At 32.3% G+C, this 18,542-nt stretch overlaps 1 protein-coding gene across 1 annotated transcript; it reads right to left on the bottom strand.

Annotated features, from left to right (window-relative positions):
• Positions 1-15,571: 15,571 nt before the first annotated feature.
• On the bottom strand, positions 15,572-17,495 carry LOC133804412 (probable beta-1,4-xylosyltransferase IRX14H). Its single transcript, XM_062242583.1, has 2 exons — positions 16,559-17,495; positions 15,572-15,670 (listed from the first exon to the last, which is right to left on the bottom strand). Exons 1-2 carry the CDS (start codon positions 16,987-16,989, stop codon positions 15,643-15,645), a joined length of 459 nt encoding a protein of 152 aa, XP_062098567.1. The 5' UTR covers positions 16,990-17,495; the 3' UTR covers positions 15,572-15,642.
• Between the last annotated feature and the right edge of the window lie 1,047 nt (positions 17,496-18,542).

Genomic DNA, 18,542 nt, shown 5'->3' with positions numbered 1-18,542 from the left:
ATCAAGAGGTAATTAGAAAGGTAAACTGATAATTTTGGCTAGCTCTAATTAACGAACTAATAAATGGAGGACAAAACTACATATATTAAATATATCAATGGACTATAAGAGAAAACTCTGTAAATATAATTCTATAAATACTTGGAGTGCAATTCCATATTTATAGTGGAGTAATCATGGAATTAAAAAATAAGATTATTAGATTAAAGAGTTTAATTAATAATCAGGTTTATTGGAGCTTCGTATTATAGGTCCATGGTCCCCAGATCACCTATGTCCTACACTGTCAAGGGTAAGGATGTCAACAGAAAGATTTGTTAAGAGAAAGGACTAAATTGCAAAGGAATTAATTTTCTAGGGCAAGGAAATAATTATTTGATAATTATGGGGAATTGATTAATTGTGAATTAATTAATTATTTAACTATATATTTTTTATTTTAAAAAACTATAGGTTAATATTAATATTAATCTTGTTTGGATTAATATAAAGAGAGAAAATAATAAATATCTTATTTATAATATTTTATTTATTTATTTAATTTAAAACTGATATTTTAAGATAAAGATAATTTTAAATTAACTAATATTTATGTTGGAATAAAAATCTTGTCTTAAAAGTTGATTAAATAAACAATTGAAAAAATTAGGGCAACCCTAATAGGGCTTTGCGACACACACTGTACAGTACAGTGTGCGGCGCCTTGAACTAGGGATTTTAGCCTTGGGATTTGAATTTTGAATTTCAAATAAATTTATTTAATCGGTTATTTAATTATTCTTTTTAAATATGATTTAAATAGATAATTATATGAAAGTACCTAATCAGTTTTAATTTGAAATATATTTTAATTAAATAAATATTAGTTAATTATATTAAATATCTTTATAAATCTGAGATACGTGATATTCAGAATAATAATGATAATTAGACTCTCTCTCTAAAGCGATAGATTTCTCTAAACCTGAAAACTATTATAAACCTTCTCTCTGTCAAAACTCTTTAGATCTCATGTGTTAAGTACATCTAGGGAGTAACATAAATCAACCTTTTGAATCCTACATGCCCACACACGTCCATGTATGTTTGAGGATTGGTTTGGAATATCAGGGTGTGAGATCTCAGAACATTGGATAGGAAGATCGTTGATTTATACAAAAACACTCAGGGATACTTGATAGGCTACAAGAGGTAATCCCTAATCTATTTGTATGTAATTTAATATTTATATATGTATATGATCATGGGTGGTATTAATATTTATTAAAATAGGTCCATATATTTTGTCGTGTACCTTTGATTTGATCATTTAATACCAACACTAAGGTCATGCCAGTGGGACCAAAGGAGACCAGAGTGGTGTGTGAGTTCTTAGATGTGTTTCCCAATGACTTACTAGGATTGGCATCATGCAGGGAGATTAAGTTCGTCATTGAGTTGGCACCAGGTATAGAAGTAGTGTCGAGGGCAGCATACAGAATGGCTCTGGCAAAAATGAAGGAGTTGAAGGTACAGTTACAAGAATTTCTAGACCTAGGATTTATCAAACATAGCTTCTCACCGTGGGGTGCTCCAGTTTTGTTTGTGAAGAAAAAGGATGGGACCTTGAGGATGTGTATAGATTACAGGGAATTAAACAAGATGACTATCAAGAATAAGTACCCACTACCAAGGATAGATGACTTGTTTGACCAGTTGCGGGGTAAGACAGTGTTCTCGAAGATTGATCTTCGAACTGGTTATCACCAACTGAGGATCAAGGATGAGGATATTACAAAGATGGCCTTTCGCATGAGGTATGGGCATTACAAGTTTCTAGTCATGTCATTTGGGTTGACCAGTGCCCCATCAACATTTATGGATCTGAGGAACAGGTGGTCAAGTGTTATTTTGATCAGTTTGTGATTGTATTCATCGACGATATCCTGGCTTACTCTCATCCAGAGGCAGAGCATGAGCAGAACCTCATGATAGTATTCTAGAGATTGAGGGAGCACCGATTGTATGCCAAGTTTAAGAAGTGTGAGTTTTGGTTACCACGGGTATCGTTCCTTGGTCACGTTGTTAGTGGAGACGGGATGAAGATAGATCCGGCCAAGGAATGCCTCGAATCTCAAGAGTTTCCTTGGGTTGGCAGGGTATTATCAGTGCTTCGTGGAAGAATTCTTAAAGAATGCTACACCACTCACAGAATTGACACGGAGGAACTTGAAGTTTGTATGGTCAGGTTGATTTGAGAATAGCTTCCAGGAGTTGTAGCAATAATCGATTACTGCTTCGGTACTGAGCATTTCTTCAGATGGGGGTAAGTTTGTGGTGTATTGCGATGCATCGAGATTGGGTCTGGGATGTGTACTGATGCAAACTAGGAAGGTGATTGGATACGCTTCACGACAGCTGAAGGAATATGAACAGTGATACCCTACTCATGAGTTGGAGTTAGCAGCGGTGGTATTCGCACTGAAAGTGCGACGACTCTATTTGTATGGAGAAAAGTGCGAGATATACATCGATCATAAGAGTTTGAAGTATTTCTTCACCCAGGAGGACTTAAATATGAGATAGAGACGTTGGCTAAAGTTGGTAAAAGATTATGACTATAAGATTCTTCACCATCCAGGGAAAGCCAATGTAGTGGTAGACGCTTTGAGTCAGAGAGCTCCAGGACATTTGTTCAATTCAAAGCAGATATGAAAGGAATTGGCGGAAGACATGACTTGAGTGGGGATAGAGTCGGTGGTGGGCTGGTTGGCCAATATTACCTTGTAGTCCACTCTTTTGGAGAGAATAAATGAGGACTAGATGAGTGATTCCTAGTTGATATAGCTTAGAGAGGATTCCCTAGCTTGATTAGCTAAGGATTATTCCATTACAGAGACGAGTTTGCTGTGATAAAAGTATCTGATTTGTGTTTCGATGGATGTTGGTATCAGATGAGAGATCCTTGACGAATGTCATAGCACACCATATTCATTACATCTAGGCACCACAAAGATGTATCAGGACCTATGGTCTTTGTATTGGTGGCGTGGGATGAAGGGAGATGTGATTGATTATGTGGTGAGGTGTCTAACCTGTCAGCAGGTGAAGGCTGAACACCAGCGGCCAGCAGGTTGTTACCACCTTTAGGTATTCCCGAGTGGAAGTGGGAAGACATCACTATGGATTTTTTAGGAGGCTTGCCTAGGACAGTGGGGCAACATGACTCGGTATGGGTGATTATAGAGAGATATACCAAGTCAACTCATTTTCTACTAGTGAGAACAAATTTACTATTGACGAGTATGCAGAACTGTACGCGAGGGAAATTGTACGTCTCCATAGGGTTCTGAAATCTATAGTATCCTACCGGGATCCCATTTTTACCTCTAATTTTTGGGGAAGCCTGCAGAAGGCTATGGGGACTCAGCTAAAGTTCAGTACAACTTATCATCCCAAGACAGATAGGCAGTCTGAGAGGACGATTCAGATATTGGCGGACATGCTTAGAGTATGTGTATTAGATTTTTAGGGGTCCTAGAGTAAGTATCTTCTGTTGATTGAGTTTTCATACAATAACAACTATCATTCAACGATTGGAGTAGCTCTATATGAGATGTTTATGGCAGGAAATGTAGGTCACCCATTCATTGGGATGAAATGAGAGAGAGGAAGTATTTGGGTCCTTATATGGTTCAGAGGACTACTGAGGCGATTAAGAAGATCACAGCTCGAATGCTCGCCTCACAGAGTAGACAGAAAAGCTACGCTGACCCTAAGCGTAGGAGCATGGAGTTCCAGGTAGGGGACCACATTTATGCGAGTTTCACCACTGTGGGGAGTATTAAATTTTGGAAGGAAGGGCAAGTTGAGCTCTAGGTTTGTAGAACCTTTTGAGATCCTAGAGAGGATCAGGCAGGTAGCCTATAGATTGGATTTCCCCCCGTTACTATCAGAAGTCCATGATGTATTTCATGTTTCAATGCTTCGAAAGTATGTGTCAGACACATCCCATCTATTGGGTTATGGGATTTGGAGAAACTGTTGGGGTTTTATGCCCTAATTAAAACCCAAATTTTTTGTAATCTCATTTTATTATCAATAAAAGAATAGAAATCATTTTTTGACTTGGTAAATCACTTTGCTTTCATGATTATTTCTTTAATATAAACTTTTATTAAATCCCGAGCTTATAGCTAATCTTATTTATAGTGACAAAATCACAGTGGAATATAAATATGATTATATGTTCAAAATAAGTTAGTCCTAAGATTAGTCAGGGCACAGGATTTACACTAACTTGCCAATCTACGATATGATCTACTTACACATTACAGTGTTATGTTCTTTCCAGAACAATAGCAAAGTAGATAAGATCGGATGTATTTGTTACATCAGATTGGACCGATATTGGCAGTTGATAAGATAAGTAAACATACCGTTATTATCTATTCTAGTCATATCATATAGTTGACCATAGGTCAATTCAATCTCAATTCTGAGTGGTTAGTATTATAACTAATTGTATTATTTGAGTTCTTTGACTTGTTCGTTACCAGCTTACCCTACAGACTAGCCCATACTTACATCTTGGGAACTCGGTAGAATAATTGAGTGGGAGTGTTAATCATCGATATGAACATCTATAGCTTCTGATGAAGAAGTGAAATGATGGTTTCCTTTTAGTTTGGTTCAAGGTGTTAAATGATAGAGATCTCATTTCAGTAATGAAATTAGTTTACTGAAATATCATATACAAGGAACTAAGTGTTTTAAGGATAAAATACAATGAGGGGTAAAACAGTATTTTAGTCCTATCTCATTGTAGACCATCTGTAGAGGATTGAGTGACAATTATGGTTGTAACAATGAATAACTAATAGTGTATCTATATTTGTTATAGAATTTCTATGAATTCAAGAGTGCAATTCTGAGTCTATACTGGAGTCACGAGGAATTAATAAGTTAGTAAATTTATTTGTTAGATTTATGATAACTTATTGGAGCTAGATTTCATAGGCCCATGGTCCCCATTGTACCTTGGATAAAATCATCTAGATAGTCTCAATTAATTGATTTAATTATCAATTAGAATTATCAAAGTTGAGCAGGTCAATTTTGGATAGTATCACAGAGTTATGTAAGTTTGAGAAGAAAAGATAAATTATGGCAGATTTATTAATTAAGATAAATTAGTATCTAAATTAATAAATAATTTTAAATAAAGGTTCAAATTATAAATAATTAATTTGATAAAGGATTTAAATTACTATTTAATTAATTAAATCAATAGAAGATAATGCAGGCTTTGATTTTAAGTCTAATGGGCTTATAATCAAATGAGAAATTTCACGGGCCTAAAGCCCATGATAATTTCAACCTAGTGCTTCAAATTCACTATTATTTTATTGATTTTTTAATTAAATTAAATGGGCTAATTGAGTCTATAAAAAGAGTTCTTAGAGAGAAGTCAAGACAGATAACAGATAAGTTTAATCATTGGTTATCTGATAGTTTTAGATTCTCTCTAAACATAAGTCATTTTCTAAGCCTCTTAGTTATTTCCTCTTATTCTCTCTGTATCTATCTCATGTGTTGAGAATTGCCCACTCTAGTCTAGGTAATTCTAAGGATACATTGGAAGATTGTGAAGAAATTAGAAGAACAGTTCAGTTTCTTGATAATACTCTGCGAGAGAAAGAATACAAGAGTTAGAGAAACTGAAGGAATGACTCTTTCATTTCGCTGCATATACTGTAAGTATTCTTATTTTTGTTTCTCTTTTAATTCAATTTTAGAAACATGTTCTAGGTTATCTCATATTAATTTGTTTAATATTATATCTACATGAAATAAATAAAGATCTTGTATAAGTTTCTTAACAACTTGCGTCAGAGCCTTTGGTAATCTTTATTTCCATGCATGAACATTTTTAAAATTGGATTATTTGATGTGTTTAAATAATTTGAAGGATTTTCATGTTTTTATGAAGCATATTGATTTTATGTGATTATTAGATATTTTTAGATTATTTTGTTGTGTTGTCTATGCAATTAATTTTTATATTTGCTTTATTTTGTGTAAAACATGTTAAAAATTAATTAGAAAATTGTTTTGGATTGAAAAATTACTCAACAATTTTTTTGGAAATTTTTTAGCCTGGCTACCCATGCATGTGAGCACTTGCGCGCACGCCCGCGCCACCCGCGTGCACGCCTGTGTGCACTCGCGCGCACGCCCACGCGCACCAGCCACCTCGCGTGCGATGAATAGTACTCATTATTATTCATCTGAATTTTTTTTAATTTTTTTTTTTGAAAATTAAAGAAAAATAAAAATTGTGAAAATAAATTATTTACAATCAAAACCAAAAACACAATTTTTGTTTTATCATTTAAAATTGCTTTATAAAAAATAAGATATTTTTGTTAGTTGAAATTTAAATAATTAGATATTTTCTATAAAGATTCAAATTCAAATTTAAAAATAGACTAACAAATTAATTTTAAATCTTTTAATATATTAAAATATTAGAATTAAGATATCAGATATTTAAGATATTTTCTTTTAAATTCTTGATATTTTTATTAATTCTTTATTAGAAAATATAAATATCTTTTTATTCTATAGTTTTTAATATTTAAATTATTTGAAATTTGAATATTGTTAGTTAGATATTTTTATGAATATTTTAATTCGATTAACAGTTTTAATATATTTTAGGATTGTTATAACAATTTAGATATTGATTTTCAAATTTAAAATTTGTTAAATTTTGAAAAATATCATTTTTTTTCAGCCAATTAATTAAATATTTTTTTAATAAATATGATTTAAATTAACTTTGGTTAATTGTTGATAAATCCTATTTAAATAAAATTAATATTTTTTTTTTTCAAATTAACCTAAAACCAAGTTAATTGTTGATAAATGAAATTTAAATTAACTATTGTTAATTGTTGATAAATTTCATTTAAATTGACTTATTTTTTGTAAAAATTTTATTAATTCAAATTTTTTGATAAATTCTAGATAATTATTTGTGGTGTTTTTGCAAATGAAATAAATTGTGGTATTTTTGCATAAATTCATAGAATTTCTCATATAGTAACATTATTAGGCCCATCCAATTATAACATGTCAATTTGCACTATATGTGTATTTTTGCAATTGGTCTTAGATGCATATAGTGGCCCATATGGTTGTTAAATATATGGTATTTTGCCAAATAAAATATTCATAAAATGATAGGTTTTATTTGGGCTCATTAGAAAATGTAAAGTTTAAATTCCTCTCTTGTGGGTGATTCCACTTGTGAATGCACATTTGCTTTGCATGACTATAGTGGGCCTAATCAATTAATAACAATTAATAGAATGAATGTTTAAATTCCTGTCTTTTGGACCATGTATGGAAGATTGGGGACCTTTGTAGTGGGAACGACATAATGGACCCAACCCTCCTCCATACATGCCCAATTGTGAAGATCCATTTACCTGAGTTGGACTTAATTGCATAGGTTCATTATATTAGTTAAACCTAAATATTGATTAGCAACAAATTAATTGAATTTGTTTCAATATGACACTTTAGAATTAATAGGAAATTATAGGACTTTGGTTTTAAAAATTTAATCTGTTTAATTTTTTTTGGAACACCATAGTCATTAATTTTCTAAAAAGAAATAATAAAAATACTATTTTTTAATTTTATAATGAGCTTATTTTATTATTTATATGTAATGACCCAACTACTCTAGACTTTGGACCATTACTAACTTCTATACTAATCTTACGAAAACATACATTTGAGATAACATATCTCTATTTCAGAACTGTAAGGTAAATGTTTAAAACTATATAAAATTCATAAGTAGGACATTGGGATCCCATTGTTTGAAACAAAACATAACTTTGGCATAATGAAAACTTAATTAAAACTTATTACAACCAATTGCGGAAAAATACATAGAAAACCATAATCAAAGAGACTTCATCCTCGAATCGAACGCTGGATCCATCCATTTCCATTCTGCCTCAATACACAACCCCCAAGCTGCCAAGAACCTTTCCGCCACCATAGCTATTTTCCTGCACATATAAACATAAAGGAATGAGCCTAATGCCCAGTAAGGAAAATCTAACACATAAATCATATACATAAAATTAATATCAACATATACTAAAACATATCATAAACATATATCACACATACTATAATGGCCATTATTACTTGGGGCTCATAAACCAAACAAGTCATATGCCCATTAGATTTGTGGGGCTTGCTAGCACTACAAGAAAAAATGCTTTTAATAACACCGAAAATGTGTTATCAAAACATACCATAACACTTTTTCATGTGTTAAGACCGACTATGTTATCGTAGGTCAGGGTACTTTACATAACACTTTATTAGTGTTATACAGATGTGTTATTATACTGTCAACGATAACACACTTTCTGTGTTATTTTAATATATAGATAAGTGTTTAATTATGTTATTTATAGTCGATTATATAACACATTTCAATACTTATAAATTTGTGTTATACTACACTTTAGTATAACACTTTTTTTGTGTTATACTATAGTTTAGTATAACACATTTTTTGTCCTATACTACACTTTAGTATAACACATTATTTGTGTTATACTACACTTTAGTATAACACATGTGTTATATTAGCTTAGAGAAACATAATCTTTTTTTACATACACAAAACTAGGAAAACAAATATGAAAGTTGAAGCCAAATAAGGTAACATAAATAGATTTTTATTAATTACTCAAATGTAATTACAATATTTAGTCTACTAGTCTAGGCTTAAGAAATCATATTACAACATAATTTATGCCCAATTCAGATTCCTTTATCACTAAATACAAAACAAGAAATGTATACAAAAATTAGTGAAATACATTATTCCATTCTAAAGGCCTCAACTACAAATGTTGTCAAGAATTGCTCCAAAGAAATCATCTCAATATACCTGCACATTGTAAGCAAATAAAGTTTAAATCAAATTTGTAATAACTCCAAAACTTGACAAAACAGCAGGGTATAGCAAGATGTACTACCATGCAAAACAACGACTGAAGCAACAAAACATGCAACTTAAAACAAGGCTTGTGAAATGTATCAAGATAACAAATATATCATTCTCAATAAATGTAAAGTAAGTATAGACTTGGAAATGTTTATCATATTAAATAGAAATAACAAAGAGGAAAAATCAATAAAATGCGTGTTTCATATCTAATTCACACTAAAGATTGTTAACATTAAAAACGTGCATATAAATATGAAAATGATTATTAAATATAGTACTCACAAGTCTAATAGGGAAGTCAAATTCGCGATCGTTGATGGTATAAATCAGTGTATGATAAAAACTGATTCAAGTATCTTATGCACACCACACCATTTGCTGAATAATTTCTTTGGAACAATCTATGCACATATGACTCCACTCTTAGATTCTCAGTACACAAAAGGTCTGTCAAAACAAAGTGAACAATTTTTTTTATTATTTTTGAAGCAAAAAAACATACACAGAAGAAAAGGAAATTGGTAACAAAATAAGAAAGACAGTGAAGATAAAAATCATAATGCAGCATGTGGACATGGAATTCAAACTTTCAAAATCATAATACAGTGAATAAATGTATTGTATTTCTCCAAAAGAAGACAGTACAATGATATGTATTATATTATATGCTTTTTTCTGTGTAATGATGAAAGCCATAAAAGCTATAAAGTATAAGGCTATATATGCACATATAACACATTTTATAATCCACAACAATTAACAGATCTTGCATAATTTGGATATCTTATAAAGTATTCCAAGAAAATGTTACAAGACCCCTCGTATTAGATAATTTATAGTTTCTTGATCATTAGAGAGAAAAATACATATAGACAAACACATAAGAAGTGATTTACCAGTGTGAACCCAAACTGTAAATAGTAATTAAACACACCTGAAGAATTTAGTAGAGCATAAAACTTGTGGAAACTGGGCATTTAATGAAACTCTAGTCAGTCTTCCAAAACAGAGGCTTTCTTTGCAGCTGTGCCACATCATCATCATCATCATCTAAAATCATAATTGGGAATCAAGAGCTTCTTTCAGAAATATAGAATTCTAAACAATTCCAGTCTCAGATTCCATAAATTGCTTGCATATGGAAGCGAATTTTCAATTATCAAATGGCCAAATCAGATAATAGTGAAAATTTCTATATTTCTGGAAGCGAATTTTCAATTAACATGTATAAATCAAATCTAAATAAAAAAATCTAGTTTAACTAAGATCTTTTGGTTAAATTTCTTATAAAGATAGTGAAAATTAACAAACTAAGAATATACACAAGTTCAAAACAGCAAGCAAGATTAGGAGAAACAACAAGAACAGAGAGAATGTGAACCAATGAAACAACACAATCTAATGTAAAACACATACAGCAGGGGAAAAATTAAAGAAGTTAATGTTAGTATGAAATTTTGTAAAGATCAAAGCTTTTTTTGATTGATCGGCTTCAGTTAGCATTTCCATCATATTATGTCATTATGATGTATAAATTTATAGCCTGCTAGTACTAGGATAGATCACCAAATACCTTATAACCAGCAGAAAGAGCATAAACAGCTCCAGGCAACAGCACAACCATGTGCTCATTTAAAATGGAAGACTCCTGCATGTAAACAAACCAGTTAATATAACAATGAAGTTAATATAAAGCAGCCAATCTTAATGTTTGTAACAACAAAATCTATCAGGATAAAAATCCAAATGTGTACCTCATTTAAAGAGGAAGAACTAGATGAAATTGCATCCTCTGAATCTGGTAGCAGTAACACAAAAGAGAGTTCTTGCAAACTCCTTTAGATGCAAAAATATAGAAACGTATGAGCTCACAAAAGAAAGGTGGAGATGGATAGAATTTGAAAAGAAACGAACTATTTAATACCTCAGAGTCATCTAGTTGGAGAGCATTGATAATAAACAAATGTTGATAATTAAAGAATATCTGAAACTAAAGAATAAAAAACTTAAAAGTAAATAATAACACTAATCAATATACTTATACGAATGTGAAATAGAATCTCACCTATAATGGTAGAACCTTTAAGGTTGCCCACACTCTAAAATTGCAACACCGTTTCTTTTAGTAATTTAATCCAGCCTTGAAACCACATCAATTTGTCATAAAACAATGATAAATAAACTAAGAACTTTTGATATTGAAAAAGACAAATAAAATTTTGCAGCTTTAGAAGACTTACTGATCATTTCATGACAATCTGTTTTAATACTTATCTATATATATACACATGTAAGACATGAATTAGACTATGGAAAAAATAAAGATAAAGGTAATATTTAATTTGCTTTGAACACTCAGACAAGTATTTTTAAGCCAACACAACAGAGAGTAGACATATTCATTGGAAAGAGAAAGGGAATATACATGAGCATATGTGCTGAACTTCTCAATTGTCATGAGTGGTATAGTGATCATTAATAGGGTCCTATTGAATATATTTCAGTCAACAGTTAAAAGAGCAAAGAAAATGATGTCATGGTGGATATGAAAACTGAGAATAATAAGAAGAAAAATATATTCTTCAATGCTTGAAGCTTTGAACTATGAACTTATAATGTCTCTTGTGTGGTGTTTCTTGAATCTGTGAGCTAAAATGAGAATTCATAACCAAACAAAATCTGAAATGCCTTATCAAAATGTTTAACAAACACAAATCTTTAGTTAAGAAGAGGAAGGAAATTAGTATGTAAAACAAATCTACATGTTTGATTTTTCATATCTGTTTTAGTAACCATATTTATTGTGTTTTGAGTTTTGTGCTTAATTAGAAAGTGTGATCTTGAAGTGGTGTGTATGTATGCAACAGAACAAGAAAGAGAGGTTCTCTACTGTTTTAGGTCTGAAAACCCATGTAATCACAATAAGAGAACAGATATGAACAGATCTACCAAGCTAATTTTTTTGCTAACAGATCTACCAATAGATAAAATTCTCTTGCTAATCTTACAGTTTCATATAAGAGAACAGATCTACCAAGCTAATTTTTTTTAATGGTAAATCACCAAAATGGAAAACAGAGAGAAATCAAAAATATGGTATAAAGGGAAATGAAAAAGGACACCTGAGAGATATTATACTTTCAAAATCTCATCCAAGCAGAACTTGCTTACTTAGGAAAACCACCCAAACAAATAAAATACTTTCAAAATCTCATCCAAGCACTCCCAAAAGAGATTTTTGGTCTCTAGACAATGTCATGCCAAATAGACCAGTAAAGACTAAAATTAAAAGACACAAATCAACAAATCAAATTCGTTTCTTTGGTGAGGAAGAGAGTAGTGAAAGTAGATATATAAATAGAGAGAGAGAGAGAGAGATACCCATGCTTTACACCCTTGCTGAGAGAAACATGTATATTGGTGATTCAAACTTATAAACAAAATAATGATGGCCACATACTAGTAGTATATACAATAGAAGAAGCCAATACAACATGCCAACTCATATATACATATATTGGAACAATACTTGAAAAAAAAAAAGTATTGGAGTATACTGTGGAATCAGTAATAGAAGAAATTGAAGAAACAATATGAAAGAAGAACTTCGAAAGATCATCAGAAAATCAACAAAAAAGGCAATACTTTATGTATATGTCATCGACCTATCAATAGAAATTGAAAATAAAATCACAAAGATCAATCCCAGCTTACTTTTGAGAAAAAGTGACCCAGTTTGGATAATTCCAATCACCTTTCTTCATTTCAATATCACTTCCTCCGGACTTCTTTGGTCCCTCAGCTTTGCACTTCAGGCAGCGGATATTTCTAGCAAAATTGGTGAAATTGCATCTACAGTACATGAAAAGGGAATCAACCATGAGTTTAGGCAAAAACAAAAGTGAAAAAGGGACCTTAAGAAATAGAAAAATTGAAGAAACTGTGACTGTGGCACATCAAAAGGGCATCCATTCCAGGATTGAATTAAATATATACAAAAACTATAAATAGGATCATACTGTGTGAATTGTAAAATAGGGGTAAAAAAAAAGTTGAAAGAATGTATAAAAGGGGTAGTTTAACTCAGCTACAAATAGAATTAATCAAGGATACAAAACGAAATCATGAAACATAAAGAATAAAACTATTTGCAAACAACTAAAACCAAACAATTTTAGAAAGGGGACCAAAGAAATAAATAAGTCTGTTGCATCCCATTGAGTCCCTAACCCTATGTGTAGCCAATAATCCCATTTTATCCAACCAGTACTAGATTTCCAATATAAGCACCAACTGGGGCATAGGACTCCAAAGTCTATTAGGTACCAAATTTCCAGGCGGTATGTCCTGAATCTAAGGATGCACTATAGCCAATCTCAGTCTAATCATAACTATGATTTATCACTAGCTAGAACTTGTTTCAGGACATACAGTAAGAACTTGCACTCTTAACGGTGGACCAATTCAACATCAAATACTAACATACAACACAAAAGTGAGCCCCATTTGATTAAGAAAAACAAATCTTTGGTCTAAATCATTCTCTTGATTACTCAATCAACTCATTAGTCATGGAATCCAATAGTGATCTAAGACCTCTTTCTGTTTTTAAGGCCCTTGAGTGGGGACATTGGGAAAATATATGGCCACCAGACTATGCCATTAAATAAAACCTTGTTACTAATGTACAAACACTTCTGTTACCCCCAAAACATAGGTAAAAATCACATCTTTTTCAGGGAAAATCAAAGCAAAATGTAATAGCTTTAGCTTATAAAAAAAGCTAAAGTAACAGAGTTTTCTGGACATTACAAGTGGGAATCCCCTTGCAAAGAGCCCAAGACCCACAACAGAAACCAGTGGCACGATTATAATAGGACTAAATAAGCCATTTATGAAGAAATTTTTTCTCTTTTGGATAGACTATACACAGATGTAGACTAGTAGCAATTTTGCTCTAGTTCGAACCAAGTAAATTCTGGTGTGTTGTTTCCTGTTATTTTGTTATTCTTTGTTTTACTGTTATTTGTTTGATCAATTTTTTTGGTGTTTAAATTTGTATCTTGATTAAAGCTTCTGTTTTGTGGTGTTCTTCCTGATATACTTGGCACAACAAAAACTATCTATTTTTCAAGTTCCTTTACCAGAATTAGATAATATATGACCAAACCAAAACAACACTCAATATTGATAACCTTATACTAACAAGTCTATGCTCCTTTCTGCCTCAATTCAATATATGACATATCATATTTGACATACCATTGTCTTTTTACAGATTGAAACTTATATGTGTTGAAGAAAAAATGAAAAAATAAATAAATAAAAAAACCCACTTTCTGTATGTAGCATATGTTAAGTGTTGGTCAAATGCTGAAGGTCAACTTGGCTATTATTGGACATCATAACTGAATTTTGTAAATTCAGTTATGACAGTTGGTGCTCGGGCCTTGGAGGGGATTTCAGTCACTTACATCACATGTATATATATAAGGCTCCTATTCTATCATTTAATCCAATTCAGTTTTTACATACATTGTAATATTGAGAGTGAGTTTTAGAGAGCCTAGAGATATCTTGTACTACTGTTATGAGAGAAGCTTGGAGCTAGACTCCATTGTTCAACAGATTGAAACTTAGAATCAATAAAGAGTTTTTAAGCCCTTGGAGCTGGTTTTGGCCGTGGAGTAGAGTGGTGTCTAGCCAACATAATAAAAGAAATAGTATTAAGGAACAAAATGAAACATCTCTGAAAAATAAAAAAAAGATAAGTAAAAACTGCAAGCAATATTAATTTAGTTACTATATTAGGATTAATATGTACTCCCAGAAAATTATGTTTGTCTATAAGATGGATGCATGTATTTATGTGTTTATTCAACTAAGCCTCAATCAACGAAACTTAAACGAGTACTCTACCTGGACAAACCCATGTAGGCCAGGAATGGACATAGCATTTGCACCAAGTACTTTTAATCCAAAGTCAACATGTGACTGCAAAAAACATTAGAGACAATAATGAAAGAAGGAAATACAGATTTTTTTTAAGACAAGACCTAAAAGAGTGCCACAAATATAAATAAGTAAACAAATAAATAAGAGTGCCATCAAATTATAGAACTCAAAACTGATTCTGTATATCCAACCTTTCCTCGAATGATTAGTTGCAGTGAGAAATAACTAAACTCATAATAGAAAGAGGCCATATGAATCACAATAATGATATGAAAATTTACCAAGAAGATTTTTATACTTCAAGAATTCAACAACTGAGCCCCAAAATTTAGTCTAATGTATCATCAGAGACAGCTTAATAAAAATTTAAATATTTATATATATTAAATCAAAACAGATATACATGCTTAATAACTTCAATTTAGCATCAAGATGACATGATTTTATGACAAATATAAATTAGAGACGTAAATATGACATGATTTTATAAATTCGATCAAGCACAGAACCATCTACACTGACAGTAACCATTTCCTGCCCAATGACAATTACATGAAGTTTTGAATAAGATGTACATTACCAAAAATAAGATTGCACAAAGGTTCAACAACTTTAAACCTCAGGCCGTGGACAGTCAGCTCTACTTCTGTGCACCGTAGTCAGAATGTCTCGAGAATACCCATTTTCCTGATACAAATGGAAACAGGAAAAGAGTCAGAGCACTAAAAATCTTACAGAAAGATTAAATTATCTGGGACAGGCCTATGGCTACTAAAACTGTCAGTTAGTTTTCACTTAATTTGATCGGGTAAAATGGCATCCTTGTTAAATCAAAAACAAAATTCACAGCTTTAGTCCCTTTGATAGATTTGTAACAGGAATAGTCCATGCATTATAGACTAATTGTTCCCTTTTTAAAAGTTTACCAAATTGGACTAGTATGCATTTTTTTTGTAATAAAACAGATGGAAAACTAACTGTACAACTTTCAAAATTCTGGGTATACATGTATAGAATTTATAATGAAAATAACATATAACACATCTCTTGTAAGACTAAAATTAGAGTATGGATGTTCATCTCTTGTAATTTTCCAAACTAAAAAGCATACTTTCTGTCTTAATTATAGAATGAATCATGGACAATAATCAGCAGCTAGGTCAATCATCCTTGTAAAGTATCAGTACTAACAAACCAAACAACAAAAAGAGAGCTCATAATCAATAATTAGACTATAAAATTGCTGTAAAATAAATAATTATACAGTAATGTTAATGAAAAATCCAAAAACTCACACAAACACAAAAATGAACACAGCCCAAATCTAAAGGACTATTATTAATTAAAACTGCCATATTCAAATAATTTAAAATATGAACCTAAACTTGTATCAAAGTAAGAACAAAATAAGTGAGGAAAGAAAGGTGCGAATAGAGAACAAAGAGTATAGAATCACCTTGCTAATTTATTTATATATCAAGATCAAGTATCATAAATGTAGCTCAATTTTGGAAACAAAACTAACATAAACGCTAAAATCAACAACTGAGCAGAGCAAAAGTACCATGAACTCACCTCAATGCACGAAGCCTCATCCGAGCCTCCAATCGATGATGACCCTCCCAAGAATTCGGCATTCGCTGCTCGAATCCAACGTGAATGGTCCAAAGTCCCGACTTGGCGAGGATCGAACCGGTCTCATTGCTAGCTCCACCAGCCTCCACCACGATCCAAACGACTTCGTACGGCACCAGCATCAGCGAGTGCATCAGACCGGTCATGTGAAGGGCCTGGAATGTCCTCACATAAGTGGGAGTCACCACAATGATGGTTCTAGGGTTCTTGACTCCAAATTGACGCCTCTGCTCCCTCTGAACCGTGTAAATAATCTGGTACGCCTTCATGACCTCAGTCAGATTCGGATGCGGCCAAGGTCTGATTCGGATCTCGTGGCGGCCAACCACCACACGGCTAGTAGAACTACCAGTGAGGACAGTCCTATTCATCAGGAATTCATCACCGGAAGGATTCGAATGACGGAGCAAGTCAAAGGGACCACCACCACCACCACTGAGCTCAGAAGCAGACCGAAACAGCACAGGATAAAGATTATTAGTAGAGGACTAGAATTTTGGGATTTCAGTGAGAGGTAGGGAGAGCTGGGAGTTTGAGGTTGTGGGGAAATTTCTGGGAAATTTGGAGAATTTCCTCTCGGAAAGTTTGGAAATTTTTTTAGAGGAGGTTCGGGAAAATTTGGGGTTTGGGTAGGGAGATTTTTGCTAGGTTTAGATAGATGTGAGGGAGACAAAGAGTTAAGAGAGAGAATGAGATATGTAGATTTAGAAAATGAGAATAGCAAGTGAAATAATACAATATTTGGCACAATTATTTCATTTGCCGCCAATTAATGTATTTGTGCGCCATTTTTTTTAGTCCTCCCAAATTTTATGGGATTAGGATAACACTTTTTTAAAAGAGTTATACTTAAATGTTGTGGAAAGGGTTATTTGGTGTAGTGTAGCTAAGCAAGTCATATGCCCATAAATTTATTGGGGCTTGTTAGTTATACAAGTCATATGCCCAAGTCTAGGACATACATAACATAACACATAAATCATAAGATAACATATAACATAACACATAAATCATAAGATAACAAATAGCATATAATATCCTATCCTATTTTCCTTACCAAAAATACCGAGATATTTGAATAGGTTTGGAACCTTGGGACACTCCTAAAATCCATCAAACGAAGGTGAGTATACTTAAAGAAAAAAGGATGAAAATAATGAAAGAACTATGCCATCGAAAGATACTTACCAAGAACCTTATGTTCAAGACCTTAGATTTCCTAACCAAGAATAAAGAATGAAGTTAGGATGTTGAGTAGAAAACTATAAGAACTTAAGGAAAGCAATACCAAAATGAACTAGAGTTTGGAATACCTTGAATGCTTCTATGACCGATCTAAACCTTGAACCAAAATGTGCTATAAACCTTACTTCCCAAGTGTTTGGTAAGCTTATAATGATTAAGCTTATAATCTCCAACCCAAGTGTTTAAGCACTCAAAAATAACCTAGTAGCTTGCAACCTCTTAACGTAGCTTGATGAATGAATAAATGACTGGGTACTAGGTCCTATTTATAGAGTTCAAGAATGAGAAGATCTTCATTTAACTTGAATAAAATAATGGCTTTTTAAGTGAAAAATATTTGAATTATCGTTCAGCAGAGGCTGAAGACTCGGTCAGAAAGATGCTGGACTTATCAAGAGGTTAAAGATTAAAATGAGAACGTTTTCAAAAACATTCAAAAATCCATCAAAGGAGCCGATATATTGCCCCTAGTAGGCGATATATCACCTGGGCCAGTATGCCCGAGGCTCATCGAGGTGATTGTGCGAAGTTAAGTGTTTTTCGTATCCCCGTATTGCGATATATCGCCCCCTATAGCATCGATATATCGGCATACGCTGAATATTTAAACACGAAATTGCACATTTTCAGCCTAATTTGAATTGAGTAAATAGCCTTGACTAAGTCCTCTAACATTTTC

The sequence above is a fragment of the Humulus lupulus genome, chromosome X, assembly GCF_963169125.1.
Source record: "Humulus lupulus chromosome X, drHumLupu1.1, whole genome shotgun sequence".
In the NCBI taxonomy this organism is placed as follows: Eukaryota; Viridiplantae; Streptophyta; class Magnoliopsida; order Rosales; family Cannabaceae; genus Humulus; species Humulus lupulus.
This window is presented reverse-complemented; position numbering and strand designations above follow the sequence as displayed.

Excerpts from the sequence above, each read along its gene's own strand:
- LOC133804412 (XM_062242583.1), bottom strand. The coding sequence starts at position 16,989 with ATGAATAGGACTGTCCTCACTGGTAGTTCTACTAGCCGTGTGGTGGTT. Across the intron at positions 15,671-16,558 it reads ATGAGGCTTCGTGCATTGAG|GAAAATGGGTATTCTCGAGA; the intron begins GTGAGTTCATGG and ends CATTTGTATCAG.